This window comes from Corythoichthys intestinalis, chromosome 2, assembly GCF_030265065.1.
Source record: "Corythoichthys intestinalis isolate RoL2023-P3 chromosome 2, ASM3026506v1, whole genome shotgun sequence".
Classification (NCBI taxonomy): domain Eukaryota; kingdom Metazoa; phylum Chordata; class Actinopteri; order Syngnathiformes; family Syngnathidae; genus Corythoichthys; species Corythoichthys intestinalis.
Genome location: NC_080396.1, coordinates 20,981,957 through 21,003,562, shown reverse-complemented (window position 1 = coordinate 21,003,562; position 21,606 = coordinate 20,981,957). Strand labels below are relative to the sequence as shown.

General features: G+C 38.2%; 1 protein-coding gene across 1 annotated transcript; it reads left to right on the top strand.

Moving 5' to 3' along the window:
* The first annotated feature begins 949 nt into the window (after nt 1-949).
* On the top strand, nt 950-20,185 carry ddx19a (DEAD-box helicase 19a). Its single transcript, XM_057826998.1, has 11 exons — nt 950-1,172; nt 1,291-1,354; nt 1,432-1,621; nt 6,528-6,620; nt 10,029-10,131; nt 10,205-10,319; nt 10,394-10,571; nt 17,670-17,907; nt 19,057-19,219; nt 19,304-19,495; nt 19,580-20,185. Exons 1-11 carry the CDS (start codon nt 1,110-1,112, stop codon nt 19,639-19,641), a joined length of 1,461 nt encoding a protein of 486 aa, XP_057682981.1. The 5' UTR covers nt 950-1,109; the 3' UTR covers nt 19,642-20,185.
* Nucleotides 20,186-21,606: the final 1,421 nt, after the last annotated feature.

Below are 21,606 nucleotides of genomic sequence, written 5' to 3'. Positions count from 1 at the left end.
GTTTTTATTAATAATAAATAAATACATTTTCAAATGTGTGGCCTGCGGATACATATTTTGTCCCATGAATTCTATGTTTTCTTATGTCTTTAAATCTCTTACAACAAACGAGAAACTGCAATTTCTGGAGAAATTACTCTGGGTCTTTGCTCTGTGGTGATACAGATCTTAACCCCGCCCAGGTTGGCTTGGGGACATTTCGGGGAAATATCAGGTCACTTTCTGTTGATCTGGGGACTTTTTTTTTTTTTTTTTTGTCATTGAAAACGTATGGGAAAAAATTTGGACGTCCATGGATGTCAATGGCAGCACCCTCCATAAGCGTCAGTGGAATCGGAGACATTTGTGGGACACGTCGTATAGATATCTGGTCATTTCCTGTTGATCTCGGGAAATTATTTTTTTTTGCCTTTGAAAATGAATGGGAAAATTTTTGGACGTCCATGGACGTCAATGGTATCAACTTACATAGGCGTCAATGGAATCGAAGTACATTAGCATCAATAGAATGAAAAAACATGATTAAATTCCATTGGAAATGAATGGGAAGTTAGGGCGTCCATGGACGTCAATGGCAGCACCCTCCATAAGTGTCAATGGATTCGGGGACATTTGGGGGACACGTCCTATTGATATCTGCTCATTTCCTGTTGATGAATTAGCCAAAAGTGAAATAGCAACATTAGTTCCTTTTTGCTGAATCCTTGACGCAGCCCAGACTCTCCCATAATAAATTGAGTTTGCGACCCCTGAGATGCACTGCTAAATTTAGCATGTATAAAAAATGTGTTCAAAATTATTTTTTTATGTAAATGTAGTAAATGTTTTATTCATGATTTTAATTACTGGAGGGAAACTTAATATAAACTCAATCAAGTCAATCAAAATCACTCAACCCAACCCCTCACCTCCTGGAAGAGACATGTGTTCAACCCAATTTCCCGGATGTCTGTGAAGGCATCACCATCACAAATTGTGCAGTCTGCCAGGTTGCGGTCGTTTCTCGTCGGTACAAATTATTTGTCACCTCACCTCACCACACCGGACATAAGGCCACGCCAAACTTTTACTGAAAGTCAGAAGCTTATAGCATCCAAAATTCTCGAGAAATGTTCACGGACTCGTGGGCCCACGAGGCAGACATTCAGGAGGCCAACACTGCGCGCGTGCAGGTGATTTTTTTTTAAATAGGTCGCTAACTATCCTGCATTTAGGGGCCTAAATGTGCGCTAGCTAAAAGTTTGCCTCGTGCTTTCGATATCAAAACTAACGTCGTGTTTTTCTCAACAGATTGAGCCCACAAAAAGTATGAGTCTTGCGAATCGCCCACGGTTAATGACCAGAGATGTAAACGGTAGCGTAAATATATCCCAGGTTTTCACTCCTTTATTCATCAGATAATGGCTTATTTTATATATGGCGGTTGTACAGGAAATTTCGAGATGGGCAAACGTGACCGCCATGGAAAGATGGAAGGTGACAAAGTGGACCCAGCTGAAGTATCCCTGCTCAATAAAATGATCCGCCGCGCTCTAGTGAGGAGCAGAAATGAAGTGGAGGTGTTACAGCGGGACCCCACATCCCCGCTTTTCTCTGTCAAGACCTTCGAGGAGTTGCGCCTGTGAGTCTGCATATGCCATTGCACAAAGTGCACAAGTACACCTAAAGGCCTGAAAAACCCCAATTCCAGAAAAGGAATCAATTAACAACAGCTATTTGTAAGGTGAACCCCTAAATTAGTCATGGTACATTTGACATTTTTTTTTTTTTTTTTAAAGGAAGAAAACCAAACCATTTTTAAAACAAGAATATTGGTATTGTTGGGCAAAATCAGTACTTTTCAGGATATTAAAAAATATTTTTATTTTCAAATCCATGGCTCCACATCATGGATGGTTTGGCATTTTTCTTTTTATTTTAATCTCTGAAGCAGATATTTTCCAAAATTTTGCAGACCATTGTAACTAGGGGTGTGACAAAATATCGAAATGGCGATATATCGTGATACTTTGTATCACAAAAGGTTATCGATATGCTCCTGCAAGAATCGAAATATCATTATAAAAAGGTGTCAATGGCTTAAAAAAAAAAAGTACCAGCAAATTGCTACCAAAATCTTCCACCATAGTAGTGTCTCGGTTAACTCTAAGCCTACCTTGACGGTGCTCGACACCCAATCCACTTAGACTGGGAACGTTCGTTCATTCGAAACCAGAGAATTCACAGTCATTCTGTCAGATTTTCAGGGCATTTATAGGTCACTTGCTGTTCATTTTAGGGCATTTCCAGGTCATTTCCTGTTGAGTTTGAGTCGCTGCCTATTCATTTGGGTGATTCCCAGGTCTGTAAAACAAAATGAACAGGAAGTGACCCATAAAATACCCCAAAACCAACAGGAAGTAACTGAAAACCAACAGGTAAATGACCTTAAATGGCTCAAAATGACCTCATTGCCTGGCATCGGCTGCTACTGACAGCCATAGATGTTCAATCTGTTTGAAGTGGGAGGGATGGCAGCCCTCCCAGTTCAAATGGATTGGACGTCTACCAGTGATAAACTCATTCCAATTCACATTTTTCTGTTTATTAGTTGTTTTAGAATATCCTTAAATGATTTCCTGACCAATGTATCAATAATCGTCATATCGCCGAATCGTCAGATCGTTATCGTGAGCTTTGTATCGCAAACCGTATCATATAGGGAGGTACCAAGAGGTTCCCACTCCTAATTGTAACCAAGGATGTGACAAAATATCGAAATGGTGCTATATCGTGATACCTTGTATCCCAAAAGGTTATCGATTTGCTCCTGCCACAAGAATCGAGATATTGTTTTAAAAAGGTGTTAGTGTCTTAAAAAAAATAAAAATGAACCAACAAGTTGCTACCAAAATCTTCCACCATAATAGTGTCTCGGTTAATTCTAAGGGGCCGTTTACATGGTGACTCTCCGAGAAGACGAAAAATTTCATGTTGCATTTGTATGGGCCCGTCTCCATTCGAACAATGTTGCAATTCCGCATGAAAACGATGTAGTATTCATGCCAGGCCCTAGGGTGCAGTGCAGATTTACAAGGCGACAGCGAATGATGCACTTTTTACTCCACCAAAGTTCCGCAGCCCGGAAAAAAATATGCCCGCCCACTGGAAGCGATGGCATTTTTCTTTTGTTCAAAAAGGCGCAAAAATGGAAACATTCAACATATTTAATTTAAAAATATTTCAAACTAAATTAAAGCCGACATTCTGCCATATTTGCTGTTTTTAATGTTTAGTAGCACCGCTGCGCACGCCCAATGTGACGTGTACGAGTGCTGACGTTATCGGCGCGGTGTCGCGCCGCGGGAGCCTTTGATATGCATGCGGAGATGGCCCCCGCAATCGAATTCTTCCACTTGGGAGGCAGGATTCAGAATTTTTCGTCTTCCCCTTCTGTCTTCGACGACACCATATGCACGCGAGGCATACTCCGCAACATAGTCATTGCGTCTTCGTGTCGCAGAGTCGCCATGTAAACTGCCCCTAAGGCTGCATTGACGGTGTTCGACACCCAATCCATTTAGATTGGGAACGTTCGTTCTTTCGAAACCAGAGCATTCACAGTCATTCTGTCCGATTTTAAGGACATTTACAGGTCACTTGCTGTTCATTTTAGGGCATTTACAGGTCATTTTCTGTTGAGTTTGAGTCACTGCCTATTCATTTGAGTGATTTTCAGGTTACTTCTTGTTCTCGAACTCTAAACAGGAAGTGATCCATAAAATACCCCAAAATCAACAGACAGTAACTGAAAATACACAGGGAAATGACCTTAAATGGCCCAAAATTACCTCATTGCCTGGCATTGGCTGCCACTGACGCCCATAGACGTTCAATTCGTTCATTCGCTGCCATCCCTCCCACTTCAAAAGGATTGGACGTCTATTAGTGATAAACACATTCCAATTCACAGCAGAAGCTTGTTTTCTGTTTATTAGTTGTTTGTAGAATATCCCAGAATGATTTCCTGACCAATGTATCGCTAATCGTAGTATCGCCATATCGTGACATTGTTATCGTGAGGTTTGTATTGCAAATCGTATCGTATCGTGAGGTACCAATAGGTTCCCACTCCCAATTGTAACACGTCTAAGCAATTTGATATGTATATTTTATTAATCTTGGGATGTCTAAAAAGTCATTGAATTTTGTTACAGTATATCTTAAATTCTTTCAAATTTTAATTGCAACTGTATTGTGTGAAATTGTGTTTTGAGAAATGTCCAGGCTTCTTAATAGGACTAGTTGTTATAGATCCCAAAGTAAATTAATCAGCACAGCAGTTGAGGTCCTCTTGGGTGGGGTGGACTTAGTCACTGATCGAGCGGTGCCACCAGCTCGACACATCATCAGTTGTGTACCCCAGCTTCATCAGGTGTTTCGGCCACTTAACACAATACACCCTCTACCATGTGCCGCCGTTCGGTTGGAGTAGCCTTTTGCCACGTGGGTGTTGTTGCTTCCAATCCAAGGCCCCCTCTGCCATGTTGGACGTGCCCCACTATATCCCGGTGTCTCAGGGCGGTCTTTGCAAATGCGACTGCTGCAGATGGCTTCCATTTCCTCCCCGTTGCTAGGGTTGGAGCAGCACCTCTGACGAATGGATCTCGGGATTCTGTGAGGGTCATCTCCAGCCTTGTTTTGGCACATTTGTACTCCTCCACCATGCTTGAGATTGGTAGGGAGAGGGCTCCGTTGCCATACAGGCCAATGCTACTAAGGCATTTGGGCAGTAAAGGGAGTAAAAATAAACATTGTGTCTGTATTACAGATAGGCCGATTATCGGCGCCGATATTTTGGAAAATTGATGGATTTTTTAAAATCTGACCGGCCGATATGAAAAAATCCATTTAAAACTGGGTTATTTTGGCTCAGATGCAGCTGCACCTCTCTCCTGCACGAGCATTCACCCTGACCTCTGGTTAAGTGGTAATGGTAAATGGAGTTACACTTATTACACGTTTTGTGCCTCCATACCTTTTTAAGGCCTTAAAAGCGCTTCACACTATATCCTCATTTACCTACTCGGGACTTAGACGCGGTCATCAGGGCAGAGAATCGAATTCAGAACCTCTAGGTTTGGGAACGACTACCTCTGAACCACACCACCCCTAATATTCACTATTATTTTCTATTTGTGTGATTCATTAAACATCAATCAAGTTCACTGCTTGCATTATGATTTTTTTTTTTTTTTTTTTTTTTTTTTTTTTTTTTTCCACGCCAATTTTTACACTTTTACTGCAAATGAATATCTGCTTCAAATATCTGTTTTTGGCCCTTCTAACTACTAATAATCTGTATCGGTCCTGAAAAACCCATATATGTCGATCTCTAGTCTCTAGGCATTTCCCGACCTTTTTTGCAAGGATGTGAAATTGTCCCTACAAATGCCATTAAATGTTGTTCTAAGTGGTCTTAAAACCTGTTGAAATCCGTAGGAATCCTGTTAATTGCATTTCTTGACTATTTTCACTTGTTTTTCCTAGAAAAAAATATTTTTTTAGGGTCCGAGCCCTGACACAAAGATGTTGGCAAAGCACTACGTTAGTCTCATACAGTACCATAAGTTACCGTATTGGCCCGAATATAAGATGGTGTTTTTTGCATTGAAATAACACTGAAAATGAGGGGGTCATCATTAATTCGCGGTCTAGACATTATACTTATTCATGACGCTAGATGGCGCCAGATATCATTGAAGAGATGTTCTGTCATGACAGATCTCAGCTACTCTCCCCATTAACGACGCTACATGGTGCCAGATATCATTGAAGCGATGTTCTCTCATGACGGATCTCAGCTACTCTTTTCAGTTTAACCAGTTTGCATTATTTAATTGCAATGTTTTTCCTTATTCGGATTTGTTTAAAGACTACAGTTACAGTTAGACTTCACTTTGATGGTTAATGCAGTTATTGCAATTTTAGTTGTTTTATCACAATAGATTGATTTATTTACATTTCAAAAACCAGAAGCCATTCATTTACGAATGTGATTGCACTTTAGTTTACATATTTAAATGTTCAGATATTAAGATTTAAAAGAGGCAAAATAACATGCTTTTTCTCTCAAATATATTGTTATAATCATTTGTTTCGGATGTACTGTAATTATTTTCTGTATAAAAAATAATTTGGTGTTCAAAAAGTCTTTTTTCAAACTTGAGTCTTGAAAAAGAGTGGGTCGTCTTATAATCAAGGCCGTCTTATATTCAGGCCAGTACGGTACTTGACAGCAAGATGTTTTCAAAGGAGTATTGTTAGATTTTGGCCTGAGCATAAAATCAGCAAAAAGGTGAGTTTTTCTGTGAATAACAAAGAATAGGTTCTTGAAAATTGGCAAATGTGGAACCAGTGCAGCAGTAGTCCCAAATGTACAGCGATGTCTGTGCCAGTGATGTTATCATTTCGCACACTACTCCCACTACTTTCCCATTGAGACTAATGTTTGCTCTCATCCCCCCCTCCCCTCCTTGCATGAATAGGAAACCGGAGCTGTTGATGGGTGTCTATGGCATGGGCTTTAACAGGCCTTCTATGATTCAGGAGAAAGCTCTTCCAATGATGCTGGCACAGCCGTGAGTCAATCTTTTACGGTAGAAAGTTCGCTTCACTTAACAAAAATGGGATGAGTGTTTTTTTTTTTTCTCTCTGCCATTTATTTCTTACCAAGATCAAAGTTATTATTTCAGCTCAAAATTGTGCATGAAATCCTATTACTGTGATTGCACTTTCTTGGTATTGGCTACCAAGCTGCAGTAGCTTCTCAATTTTGTTAAAATGTTTAAGACCAAAATTAAATTGTTGTTTATTGTGTCTAACATTTTTTTTCTGTTTCAAAGGGAAACTATTGATAACAAGGCGAAATTTATTAGCCTGTTTTGATATACAGTGAACTGGGGCTGCAGCTATCCATTATGTTAGTAGCCGATTTATCGATGAACTAGTTAGTTCGAATAATCGAGTAATCGGATAAGGAACATAAAACATTAAAATACCTGACCTCGGACCAACGGTATTTAAAAAAAAAAAAAAAAAAAAAAAAAAGATATATGTACAACAAAAAAACAGTTGGCTAACTTACAAAACAAATGTCCGCTAGCTTAAATGCTGTAAAATGCCAACGTTTTTTTTTTTTTACAATGCTCTTAATAGTTCAAACACATATTCCCTCAAAAAACAGCAAAATATACCTTTAAATAAAATTACGAATGCATAAAAAAAAACATCAGCTCAAACAAAAAAATGGCTTATGTTGGTTTTAACAGGGAGCAGCTGCATTCAGCCATATGAAATGAGGCAGAGTAGAGGGCAGTGTATCCACCGAAATTAATAAAATGAAATGCAAACACTTTCAAAACAAACCATTGCAACGCCACTTTTAATTAAAGGAATATTCAAAGCAGCAAAATTCAAATATTTTTCTTCTAATCAAATACTCGAGTTAATCGATTAATCGTTGCATCACTACAGTAAATCCTGCAATCAACACGCACACTCAAACACGCACACAAATGTATGCACGCAAGCGGCCATAAATTGCAGCCGGGAAAGTTACCACGCTCATTTTTATTTACCGTGCGATAAATTGACTTACTGCATATCGTGACAGGCTTATTGTATATATTTTAGGGCTGTCAAATAATTAAAAATTTTTAATCGAGTTAATCACCTCTTAAAAATTAATTAATCTCAATTCAATTCAAACCATCTATAAAATATGCCATATTTTTCTGTAAATTATTGTTGGAATGGAAAGATAAGACACAAGGCGCATATATACATTCAACATACTGTACATAAGTACTGTATTTGTTTATTATAACAAATCAACAACATGGCATTAACATTATTAACATTCTGTTAAAGCGATCCATGGATAGAAAGACTTGTAGTTCTTAAAAGATAAATGTTAGTACAAGTTATAGAAATTCTATATTAAAACCCCTCTTAATGTTTTCGTTTTAAAAAAAATTGTAAAATTTTCAAACAAAAAATAAACTAGTAGCTCGCCATTGTTGATGTCAATAATTACACAATGCTCATGGATGGTGCTTAACCCCATAAAAGCGCCAAGCAGCCAGCAGAGGGCGAAAAAACACCAAAAAACACAAGTAACAAATGGACATGACACTGACATTTTAATCTGTTTGAGCGGGGCATGTGCGTTAATTGCGTCAAATATTTTAACGTGATTAATTTAAAAAATTAATTTCCGCCCGTTAACGCGATAATTTTGACAGCCCTAATATATATATTTCTGCAATAGCCTTATACATCTGGATTATTTTGTTAGGTTATAGAATTATATAGTTAAAGTAATATACATCTAATCCCATTCGACTGGGAAAGGGTAGCAGGCAGTGATCTTGTCGCACTGCTATTGACAGCGATAGATGTCCAATTCAATTTGACTGAGGCGCTGGTCGCGGTCACTGCGAGACCTCCCAGTCAAAGTGGATTGGACATCCATCGCCATCAATTGCAGTTTATGAGTTATTATTTAAATAGAAAAAATATTATATACATTTTAAACTTGATATTTTTTTTTTTTTAAATTACCCAATGATGTTCCTCTGAAGATGTCGTGATCTGACCCAATTTCTGATCACTTAATCTTCTTTATTTATTTTCCCTTCAGGCATGACAATTCCAAACAAACATACTCAATAATCATATGTGTTTACATTTAAATCAACCCCAAAAAAATAAAAGGGCAGACGGGAGAAGCCGAAGCTTATTGAATCCCGCCCCAAGTATACCATAGGACGCAGAAATGATCGAATAACAATTTTTGACATTTCAGATTGTGTAGTGATTACAAGGTTTTGTTTTGTTTTCCCCTCCCCTTTATTGTTCATTTTCCCAACAGTCCTTGTCAATCGCGGTGATATGCTCATTATGTTGATTAAATCCAGAGGTTAAATTCAGAGGTTAGTTCATTCAGTTGATTCGATCCAGAAAATAGGGAATAGCTCAGGACCGATGGCAGGCTGTGTCCGCCACCCCATTTCTTTGATTAAATCCTCGTTGTGGTTTTCATTCCTTGCTGCATTCTGACAAACATTGATCTCCAGGTTTCACAGCTCCGTAGTAATTTTCATTACCATTCTGGTTGTGGCAGTGTTGGATGCCGGTAGGTCATTCTTCACCTGTAATATGTGAGGCTGGTGTGCACTCCAGCGATAGCGCTGGCCGCAGTAGTGGCCAATTCCATTCATTTCTTTTGGCTTTCTAACACTTTCATGATGATTCGACGAATCAAGTGGACCCCAAGCTCCTGCAGAAGAATTGTAGCCAGCTGCGCAACAAAAAGATACACATCCTCGATGTCTTCAACTTCGAGTGTGGTCAGACACAGCGGCCGCCATTTTCCCCTGCTTCCCACCATATATCCAGACTTGAAAGTGTTTCCCGGGCAGGCGCATTGTCCAGTTTCTGATCGCATTGTAGAGATCTTGTCCAGGCCACTCAGTGACCAACTGACCAGTTCCATGTCTTTACAGAATGTCACAATACTACTATTAAAACTGACTGTACACTTACAGAGCATAATGATTATCTGTCCTTGTGATGTCTGGTTGAGTTCTGTTTGCATTAGCTTTGAGTTCTTTTCGTATTTTTTTTACTCTCCTTTGTTTTGGATACACTTGGTTTTGTTTACAGGTTAGTTAGGTTAGTTGTCACCCAGACATTATTTTCATTTTGTACAGTTCTTATCATGACAGAGAGTTAGGTTGAGTCGGCAACATAATCTAATCGGGACATCCTAGTAGATGTACTTTCAGTGAATATAGGAGGAGAAAGAAAATGTGTGATGGTCTAACCACCACAAATATACAGGGGTTCACTGTCATCCCACAAACAATAAGATATTTTTGTTGTTTTACTAGTAATATTTTTCAATGAATCGTATAGGGTGCTGAAAATCGGTCAAACCTAATCTAACTAATAAAATATCACTTGAACTTTTTCTTTGATTCCAGACCTCAGAATTTAATTGCCCAGTCACAGTCAGGCACAGGCAAAACTGCTGCCTTTTCTCTGGCCATGCTCAGCCATGTGAACTCTGCCAATAAGTGGACTCAGGTAAGCCATGTGACCTGCTGCTGATATTTTAATTTATTGACTGTGGTGTTTTTGTTGTTTTTTTTAAAACTAGGCTCTTTGTATCGCGCCAACATACGAACTTGCCCTGCAGATTGGACAAGTGATGGAGCAGATGGGCAAACATTGCCCTGAAGTCAAACTAGCATACGCCATTAGAGGCAACAAAAGTAAGATAATTAACATTCTTTCTGCCACCTGACTGAAATAAACAATTTTGCCTTGTCACTTGGTTTTTGCTCAGTGGAGCGAGGGAAGCAGTTGCAAGAGCAGATTGTGGTTGGAACACCTGGCACCATCCTGGATTGGTGCACCAAGTTTAAGATGATTGATCCCAAAAAGATCACCATGTTTGTGCTGGATGAGGCTGACGTAATGATTTCCACTCAAGGCCATCGTGACCAGAGCATCCGCATTCACAGGTCAGGACAATCACGGACACGTAAATAGATGGATAAGTGGATCATTAGTTGTCCGACAACCATTTTTTTAATGCATACGGCAGCCAGAAAGGGTTGTTAATTTACAGATCTGTAAAAGGTTACATAAAATGTCTGCTTTAAAGGTAAGCACAGTGCCCTCCATCTTCATTCTGGTCAGATGAGACAAAGATTGAACAATCATACTGTGACACATTCGTAAGATTTCAGTTCAAATAGAAGTTGGACGACTGGAGATTATTTTGCTTAAAGCAAACTTGTTACGTATTGGTTGCATTTAACATAGTTATGAATCAACAATGGCTAAATTTACATGGACAATTTTCTTTAATTTGATCAGTTTTTCAGATTAAAATTATGATTGGTTGCACTTGTTTTCACTTTATTTCTAAATAATATTGATCCGATTAGGACTTGTATGTTAATGTATCAGACCTTTGGTTGGAACAAATTACTTTGACATGAAAGCTAAGTCCACGTCTATTTTTGCCATGGCAACAAAATTACATGAAGTACTTGTGATTACAAATATGGTAAACCAAGGTAAGGATGTGGCAAGATTCATCTTTCTCACAGTTTTGAAGGTAGTACGACCAAATACACCAGAAATGGTAGAAGCCCTACTGACTGCCGTGTAGGCATGTGCCGGTATGAGATTTTGACTTTATGATAACTTTAAGCAAAAATACCGCAGTTTCACAGTATCACGGTGTTGCAATTATAGCTCTAAAATGTGTTATTTTGAAATGAATGTGTTACATTTTTTTCCCATTGGACAGGAATTTTTTTTTCACAACATATTTGCAAATTGGAACATCAACATGAATAAAATAAAATAAAATTTAAAAAATAACATTTTAAATAAAATTGAAATAAATAGAACTTATAGACTAATGCTACAGCTCAAGTTGCTAAACATTAATACAAAAATATTTTTCCATAAAGTAAAAACATTTCTAAGTAAAATAATATATCGCAGGCACTTCATTGACTTTAAAGCTCCATCTCAACATTTTTAGAGATTTGCTCATTTTCTACATATTTCTCTCTCAGTCCAAGTTATGATGCAGGAATGTGAGTATATTCACCTTTTCTGGGTTAATGTACCACTACTACTAATGGTGAGGGCAAGAGATGTGTATGACTCGAATCATTATTTACACTTTAGACACACCCACCAATCATCTCTCAACACAAAATTGACAAAAAACACCACAGGCTGTATTATTAAAATTTTATTTTGAACAGATGTTTACTATGGCGTAAGACTTTACAAAAGCACGCTAAAAGAGAGTAAACTAGTTAGACGTCTTGGAATGCTAGCAACCTTACGTTATAGTATTTGTTTTACCATCGCTAGACACACAAAACACGCTGGTGTGAGCTCTCGTACCTGGTGGGAAACATTCATGACAGTTTTTACTTAAATTTTGTGTAAAGTGACGGATGATGGTCACGTAAATGTGAAATCATGTTGGAGGTATTGCCTGCACGTCGGCTGTCCTTCCTCCTCTAAGCTGCGGCCGTTGGTTTCTTTTCCGTAGCCGAAAAACTCCCATACTAGACTTTTTTTTTCGGACATAAAAAATGGATAATACTGTACGACTGTATGATGGAATTTTTTTGTGGTATTTAAAACTGTGACGTTTTCATACCATGGTAAACCTTGAAACCGGTAATCGGCAAATGGCTACTTCCGTGTCAGCAAAGCATCTTTCTGTCCATTTCAACATTAAACGTTAGCGTCATTTCGTATATTTTTTTTCTAGCACAAAGTCTCTCGCCAATTTTAGGATCTTTATAGAGCTGTCCCGACTAGTCGACATAGTCGACGTCATCGATGACGTAAATCCGTCGACGAGCACAACATCCCGTCGACGGTTAATGAAGGGTTAAAAAAATATATGCGTGGAAAGTTAGAATGTCGGATAAATGAAGGGTTAAAAAAATATATGCGTGGAAAGTTAGAATGTCGGATGCTCTGTTTGCAAGCGGGGAAAGCGGCACAAAGCCAAAAAATGCGCACCAGAGTGTCCAAAACATTGCCTTATTTCAAAGAAACAAAGGAGAGTACACTCTTCTGTCCTTTCTCTTCAATGCCAAGCTTGGCTGCACGTCGGCCGTGAATAAACACCTCAAGCGCATTCACCCAGTTTGTAATTTTTTTTTTTTTTTCATTTTTTGTACACCAGAGGGTGCTGTCGCCTTACTAAATAATAATGTTTCATTGACAATGGGCCTGTAAGTGCTATTAGTATTGTTCTTAATGCTAATTGAAAGGTTTATTTCATGTTATGGTTTATTTTATGGTATAGAAAAATATAAGGTTAAAAGGTCATAAATATATACAGTATATACAGTGATTGTACTCAAGGGAGAGATTGTCAATGATAAGGTAATAAATTAAGGCAAAGGCAATTCATATAGGCAATTCATTGATATATAAATAAGGTTTAAAAGGAAAAAGGTGAAAAGTTTTTGTTAATTTCTAATTGTGTTGCTTTATTTGTGTGCACCGTAGTTCTTACGGTGTGTTTACATCAAGGATGGAATAAAAGTTGTAAACCATCAGTTTAAGAGACCATCTTTTCAATCGGGATGCTACACTAGTTAATTCTATCAGCATTTGAACTCATTGTTTATTTGTGATTTATTATTTTTATTTACGTGTTTATTTGTACTTTAATAAATAATTTGAGTGTTCCAATATGTTTTGTGTGAATTGATAAGCGTCAACAAAAATTTCATTGCTAAATTAGTTTAAAAATTTTTTTTTTTTTTTTAATTATTAGATTAGTCGACTAATCGTAAAAATAGTCGGCTGACTAATCGGGAGAAAATTAGTCGTTTGGGACAGCCCTAGATCTTTAAATACCTTCAACAATGTGTTTGTCTCGGAAACAGAGCAGTTTAGTTTAGCAAAAAATACGCCTACCCTGTCCTCTGCTTGCTCTGATTCTATTGGTTCTGGGAATAACAGAAAGGCAGATACTGATGTCACAGACGTGGGGTAAAGACGGTTTGATCTGAAATTTTGGAATAAAGTTTTCATGCTCGCCAATCGGATTATCAGTCGACATAAACCACCCTTCTCGTTCAGAATAAAATCTTTGAATGAACGGGATCTGGTTAGAAAATTCCTAATAGGGTGTTTATATGAAGCATTTTTATTTAGATCATTTTTAATCCAAATAAAAGTGTCCATGTAAATGTAGCCAATAGAGGTGTGCAAAATTTCCGATTCTTAGATTATTCGCGATTCGGCCGTGGAAGATTCGAGAACGATTCACAAACATCCAAATTCCGATTATTGAAATATGCCAAGTAAAGCAGAAGTACGACACACTCAGCGCGCCGCGCGGTCTTCAGTACGCAATTAGGGACAGAGCGAGAGTAGCTAAACATCATGCTTCTCATTACCCGGCCCCTCGGGTAACGCCAATGCTCAACTCATGCCACGAGATAAAAAAACAAAAAAAAACAAAAACATACCTGACTGCTGCCGAAAAGCTGCTACAAGCCACATTATGTTATGCTAGATATCATTTATATAGGACTAGATGCATTATAGCTTCGGTATCGTTACCAGCACATCTACAAAAAACTAGATGCGGGCGTCAGTAACGGCCGCCATCTTAAAGCAGTACACTTCCCTGCAAGGCTGTTGTTGCGAACCTTCCAAGCGAACCTAATTAACTTTTTGTCTAAAATACTCCTAAATCGGTAAAATATTGACTTGAATCTATCTTTAAAATAGTTTTAAAACTTTCACATGTTGAAAGTAGACAAAAGAGAAATTATGGAATAACAGGAGCAATTTTAACAACTTTAACGGTTGATTCACAACATTAAATTAATTGAAAGTAGTTTAAAGCTGCGGATATAGAATGGGGACTGGAGTTTTTTATTTACTGTTATTTTTGAATATTTGTTTACTGCTATATGTTAACTTGATACTGAAATAGTAGTTTGGTTTAGCCTGAGAGGATTTTTGAACAATTTTGGAACTAATGTACAAAACAAATTTAAAAAAAAAAAAAAAAAAAAAAAGGAGTGGGGTGCATCAATAATCGTTTTATAATCGAATCGGAGCCTCTGAATCATAATCGTAATCGAATCGTTAGGTGCCCAAAGATTCCCAGCTCTAGTAGCCAATGTTATTGGAGTCTAGCGGTCAGGGAACCTCTGAGTGCTGGGTGATAGAGTGGGGAGAACAAGTATTTGATACACTGCCAATTTTGCTGGTTTTCCCACTTGCAAAGCATGTAGAGGTCTAATTTGTATCATAAGTTCTCTTCAACTGTGAGGGACGGAATCTAATACAAAAAAACAGAAAATCACATGATTTTTAAATAATAAATTTGCATTTAATTGCATGAAATAAGTCTAAATAATCACAAAAATCGAACTTAATATTTGGTACAGAAACCTGTGTTTGCTATTACAGATACCAAACGTTTCCTGTAGTCCTTGACAAGGTTTGCACACACTGCAGCAGGGATTTTGGCCCACTCCTCCATGCAGATCTTCTCCAGAGCCTTCAGGTTTCGGGGCTGCTGCCTTTCAGCTCCCTCCATAGATTTTCTATCGGGTTCAGATCTGGTGACTGGCTAGGCCACTCCAGGACCTTAAGATGCTTCTTACGGAGCCACTCTTTAGTTGCCTTGGCTGTGTGCTTTGGGTCGTTGTCATGCTGGAAGACCCAGCCACGACCCATCTTCAGGGCTGTCACTGAAGGAAGGAGGTTGTCAGCCAAGATCTGGCGATACATAACCCCATCCATCCTCCCCTCAAAACAGTGCAGTCGTCCTGTACCCTTGGCAGAGAAGCAGCACCAAAAAATGTTTCCTCCTCCATGTTTCACAGTTGGGATGGTGTTCTTGGGGTTGTACTCATCCTTCTTTTTCCTCCAAACACGACGAGCCGAGTTTAGACCAAAAAGTTCAATTTTGGTCTCATCCGACCACATGACCTTCTCCCATTGCTCCTCTGGATCATCCGGATGGTCAGTGGCAAACTTCAGACGTGTCTGGACATGCACTGGCTTCAGCAGCGGGACCTTGCATGCGGTGTAGGATTTTCATCCATGACGGCGTAATGTGTTTCCGATGGTTTTCTTCGAGACTGTGGTTCCAGCTCTCTTCAGGTCATTGACCAGGTCCTGCCGTGTAGTTCTGGGCTGATCCCTCACTTTCCTCATGATCAGTGATGCCCCACGAGGTGAGATCTTGCATGGAGCCCCAGAATGAGGCAGATTGACCGTCAACTTGAACTTCTTCCATTTTCTAATAATCGCTCCAACAGTTGTTACCTTCTCACCAAGCTGCTTGCTTATTTTCCTGAAGCCCATCGCAGCCTTGTGCAGGTCTATTCTTTTATCCCTGATGTCCTTACACAGCTCTTTGGTCATGGCCATTGTGGAGAGGTTGGAGTTTGTTTGTTTGTTTGTTTGTTTGTTTGTTTGTTTGTTTGTTTGTTTGTTTGAGCATGTGAACAGGTGTCTATTATACAGGTAACAAGTTCAAACAGGTGCAGTTACTTCCGGTAATGAGTGGAGAACAGGAGGGGTTCTTAAAAAAGAACTAAGAGCCGAAATATTTACTAGTTGGTAATGTATCAAATACTTATTTCATGCAGTTAAATACACATTTATTATTTAAAAATTATACAATGTGATTTTCTGGATTTTTGTATTAGATTCCGTCCCTCACAGTTGAAGAGAGCTTATGATAAAATTACAGACCTCTACATGGCTTGCAAGTGGGAAAACCAGCAAAATCGGCAGTGTATCAAATACTGGTTCTCCCCACTGTATATTTACCCTTAATATCAATATACAATAGGTAAATATCAATAGCCAAAATCAAGTTTTCTTCACCTGCTTGATGAAAAACGCAGATTTGCTCAAATAATAAAATGAAAACACAAATATATAACAGCATGAGTACCTTATTTGAAATTACACCACTGTTAGGTGCATATTTGAACTGTATCATTATTGACTAACTCAATATTACATTTAAAAATATATCGATATTTTTTATATTGCCCTGCCCTACCTCACAATAGCCGACACGATTTGCGATACAAGGCTTATGATAATTGTGCAGAAGCTTAGGGGCTTCACTGCAAGAAGAAACTGCAACATGTTATGGTAGGATGAAATTACAGTTGCCACTTCATAACGTCACCGAAGCAATCGCACTAAACATTGTTCAAACCAGAACATATGCAATAAAAACTCTACATGATGCACGTTTGTAAATAGAAGTTGTGCTTGTACACAATGTATCATTAAGTGACTTCTGTCTCTTTTTGTAAATCTTAAAAATTTGTTGTCTCACAAAAGCCATTTGTTCACAATAGGATTGGATCTTTTATCTAAGAGTGGGAAAAAATAAGTTACCGCAATACCAGCACATGAGAAATGTCATAATTTGTGTATAGTATTGACTCTAAGTGGATGTAGCTATCATTATCATCATCGAGCGGTCACGTGATTGATGACATATGAAGCATTTTCGGGACAAATGAAGTTTCAGAATTTATCAGTCACACGACAGCTGTCGTTTGAAACAAGCATCGACTCTTTATTCGAAACATGGAGGTTCATGAGAGTCACAGGAACTTCGGAGCTTCAGTTTTGTTTGCCCATCACTAATCATTTTACGTATAAGTCGTATCCCCATGCAAACTATGAGAGGGAAAAAAAACGACTTAGTCCAAAAAATAAGGTAAATGCTAAGATGGTAAAAACCCTTTTCAGTTACTTTCAGTCCCTGTAGTTAAATGAGTTTCACTCAAAGCAAAAAAAAAAAAAAAAAAAACAATGGCATAAAAAATGAAGATTCCTCCGAGGGGCCATACACATTCTGAGTTGTTAAATACATTATTTGTACTGTTATCACACTTACAGCTCAAAAGGAATATATGTTTATTTTTAGAGTTGCACAAACAACATTCGCAAGTTCCAGAATAGCATTGCTTGAATAGATGCTGCGCCTCAACAGTATATGACCATGGGACATAGGCTCCCAAATTTTGAAATAATCTTTTTACTGTCTGCTAATACTAATACAGGCAGCTGTCAAAAGACTGTCAGATGCTCTTCCTCTCTGCGACCTTTGAGGAGGCGGTGTGGAAGTTTGCAGAGTTGATTGTTCCCGAGGCCAACGTCATCCGCCTGCGCCGAGAGGAGGAGACTCTGGACACCATCAAGCAGTTTTACGTCTTCTGCAGGAGCAAGGAGGATAAGTTCGCCTTTCTGTGCGACCTTTATGGGAGTATGACTGTGGCACAGGCCATGATCTTTTGCCATGTAAGTAAAAACAGGTTCACCACAAACAAATGTTGTGTATTTAAGCACGATCATGTTTTTTTTTTTTTTTTGTTTTATTTTACTTTGTAGCAGCATGACAAATGATTTTTTTTTTAAATATACTGTATATTTTTACATATGTAGTAGGGGTGTGCCATCTTAGGCACCCCACGATTCGATTCGATTACGATTCGATTCTTGAACGATGATCACGGTATTGACGATGATTACGGTTATCAAGATTATCACGATTATCGATGCATCCTCCATTACTAATAAATAAAATTTAGAATTTAATAAATTTAAAATATCCTGATGATTCAACAGGATGGAAACATTTTTTTTTTTTTTTTTTTTTCCCAAGAAAGTGCAAAAAGATTACCCATTTTAAAGGGAGTACTTATTTCACTCAACAATACAATAAAATTTACACAGGCGGAATGAATTCCACATTTTCTGGAAACAAAGAAATAAGCCTTCTTTTAACCAATATACTTCGTTTTCACAGATTTCTGGACTATTTCGCATGTTTGTAGTGTTACCGCTGTACTCAATCATGGTTTTACACGTTCTGTGTATGAAATGCACATTATCGAATTAGCTAATTAGCTTAGTGCTCGGCGCTAACTATTAACACCTCAAAAACAACAACAATAAAGGCTAAACCGTACAAGAGGGTTCGTGTACTCACCTCTTGTAGATGCACACGCGTCTTAGCAACACAGTCAGGACATTTTTCAATTGACATGACTTCAAACTACAGCTGGACATCTGAAAGACGAGGAGCAACAAACTATCTCTCTCCCCTCTTGCTCTAAAAAACAACGTGCGTGAGACAGGCAGGACCAGAAGCGCAACACAGCGCGCTTCTGTTTCTGCCTGTCTCATACACAAATTAATTTTCCAGTCTTTTGAAAAAGAGTGAATCTCTCACTCAGTTACAGGCAGCATCCATTATAACGTGCGTACGTACGTTAAAGGTGTCCGGGCGGCAGACGTGTCTTGAATTTGGTTCCGCTACGAGCGACTGTCATAAAGTTATGAGGGAAAATCATCGTTTTTGAGCCTTTATGAATCGTAATTGAATCGTCACGTGTCAAATCGCGATGCATGTAATAATCGATTTTTTGGAACTCCTCTAATATGTAGACTCGAAAGATTGCGACTTGGCTGGCTGTTAACCTGACCAAGAAAGGTCACAGCGTAGCATTGCTGAGTGGTGAATTAACTGTGATGCAGCGAGCCAGTGTCATTGAACGCTTTCGAGATGGCAAGGAGAAAGTTCTTGTCACAACAAATGTTTGTTCAAGGGGTAAGAAACGAGTACAGTGCTAAATTGTGAAGATTAAAAAATAATACAAAAATTAGGACTTTTTTTTTCGTCTTTGGTGCGAAGGCATTGATGTGGTACAGGTTTCTCTGGTGGTCAACTTTGACCTCCCCGTGGACATGGACGGCAATGCCGATCACGAGACGTACCTTCACCGGATTGGCCGAACGGGACGTTTTGGGAAGCGAGGGTTCGCCATCAACATGGTGGACAGCGAGTACGGAATGGATGTCATCCGACAAATTGAGATGCACTTCGGTATTTTTTTCTTCCCCCGCTCAGTTTAATGAATGTGAACACCAGAATATTTATATTTTGTTTTGTCATTCTTGATATCCCTAGAGAGGAAGATCCCAAAATTGGATGCGGAAAATGGCGACGAACTTGAGAAACATCTCAATTAAATATGTGATATATGTATACAAAACTGAAAAAAACACACAGGTTTAACGTGTAGTATGCACTTTTGAGTTTTTCCTAGAAGCAAAATTCTCTGCTGTTTAAATAAGCATGCCTAAGTTTGTTGTTCTTTGTTTGCAGTGTTTTCATTTTTCTTGTTGTTGTTTGAACGTTTGCATGGATCTTGAAAATATTCTAGAAGGTTGATAAATGTTTTGATAATATATCCAATATACAGTTCCCATTAATATGTAGTCTGGTTCTTTCTGCCTTAACTGTGTTTAAACGTATTTTGTGAATGATGAGTAACAGTCTCAGGAAAAAGTTAATGAACATAACACGTCCTAGATTCATTCATCCAGCAAATTGGATGGAATATGCATTAGATGTGTAATAGCACTGGCATTTATTCGTCTGTTTACTGTTGGGCTGGCCTAGGAAATCATTCCTTGATGAGCCCTTTAGCACTGCTGAAGTGCGTTGTTTTGTTGCACTTTTTCCTTCCACTCAATTTTTTATTAAAGTGCGTGAATAGAATTCTTGAGAGGGGGACATAAAGGCACTTTGAGTTAAAACCATTAAATGTTGGTCCATAGTTTGTATTTGATTGAGAGACCATTTTGTGCAACACCAGAAGTAAATTTTAATATTTACCAAATTTTCCGGACAATGAGTCAATTTAGTCCATTGTTCTCCGTTTTAATAGTACGTAAATGTATTATGTTCATGGCGCAGCTTGTTTTTTTTGGGGGGGGGGGGGGGGGGGGGGGTTTCCCCCTATTTTTTCGCTGAAGCGACTTGGTCTAAAGATGGTGACATTTGCAGAACATTCAAATTTTGAGATCATGCAGGTGGGATTTTAGAAGCTGTTTGATAAAAAACAATCATCAGTGGGGGAAAAAATATTTATGCATTTTAATATTGCATTTGTTTCCAAATTGTCCTTTTAATTTTGGTTCACTTCGGCCTAATTTATTTATTTTTTTATATAATTTACAGTATTTTCTATATACAATAGCAATGTGTCAACAGTATAAAGATACTCTGCACTTAGGGTTCCCCTAGTGCTTTATAAGCCTGATGGGCCGCCAGGCTTCTCTGTCACTCCTGCTAGGCTATAACATTGCTACAAAAAGTATAACATTCTCTGGTAATCTGGTTGATGGCGCAATGATGACAATCTATGGTCATAATAAGTGAACAAGCCTGTCCCAGCTCTGCTATTGCACAGAAAATTTTTAGTTTGTTAAAACTATACAGTGGCACCTCGACATACGAACGCATCACCATGCGTTTTTTTTTTTTCTCGGCATACAACATTTATTTGACTCTTCATCGGTCAACATATAATGAGATGCTTGAAATACGACTATGAAGGTGTGGCAATGACATTGTTTTCCTGCAAGATGGCAGCACGTCGGATTTTGTTGTGAGAAACCTACCTGCGGTATTGAGGATTTATCATAGGTTTTTGGGCTGTGGAACAAATCTAATTATAATGTATTGTCATGGGGAAATCCGACTCGACATAGAACCATTTCAACATACAAATGAATACAGTTCCTGGAATGAATTCTTATGTCGAGATTAGGGCTGTCAAACAATTAAAATTTTTAATCGAGTTAATTACAGCTTAAAAATTAATCGCAATTCAAACCATCTATAAAATATGCCATATTTTTCTGTAAATTATTGTTAGAATGGAAAGAGAAGACACAAGATGGATATATAAATTCAACATACGGTACATAAGGACTGTATTTGTTTATTATAACAATAAATCAACAAGATGCCATTAACATTATTAACATTCTGTTAAAGCGATCCATGGATAGAAAGACCTGTAGTTCTTAAAAGAAAAATGTTAGTACAAGTTATAGAAATTTTATATTAAAACCCCTCTTAATGTTTTCGTTTTAATAAAATTTGTAAAATTTTCAATCACAAAATAAACTAGTAGCCCGCCAATG

Coding starts and splice junctions, on each gene's coding strand:
- ddx19a (XM_057826998.1), top strand. CDS start 1,110: ATGTTCACGGACTCGTGGGCCCACGAGGCAGACATTCAGGAGGCCAAC. Junction 1,355..1,431: donor AATGACCAGAGATGTAAACG/GTAGCGTAAATA, acceptor GCGGTTGTACAG/GAAATTTCGAGATGGGCAAA. Junction 6,621..10,028: donor CCAATGATGCTGGCACAGCC/GTGAGTCAATCT, acceptor CTTTGATTCCAG/ACCTCAGAATTTAATTGCCC.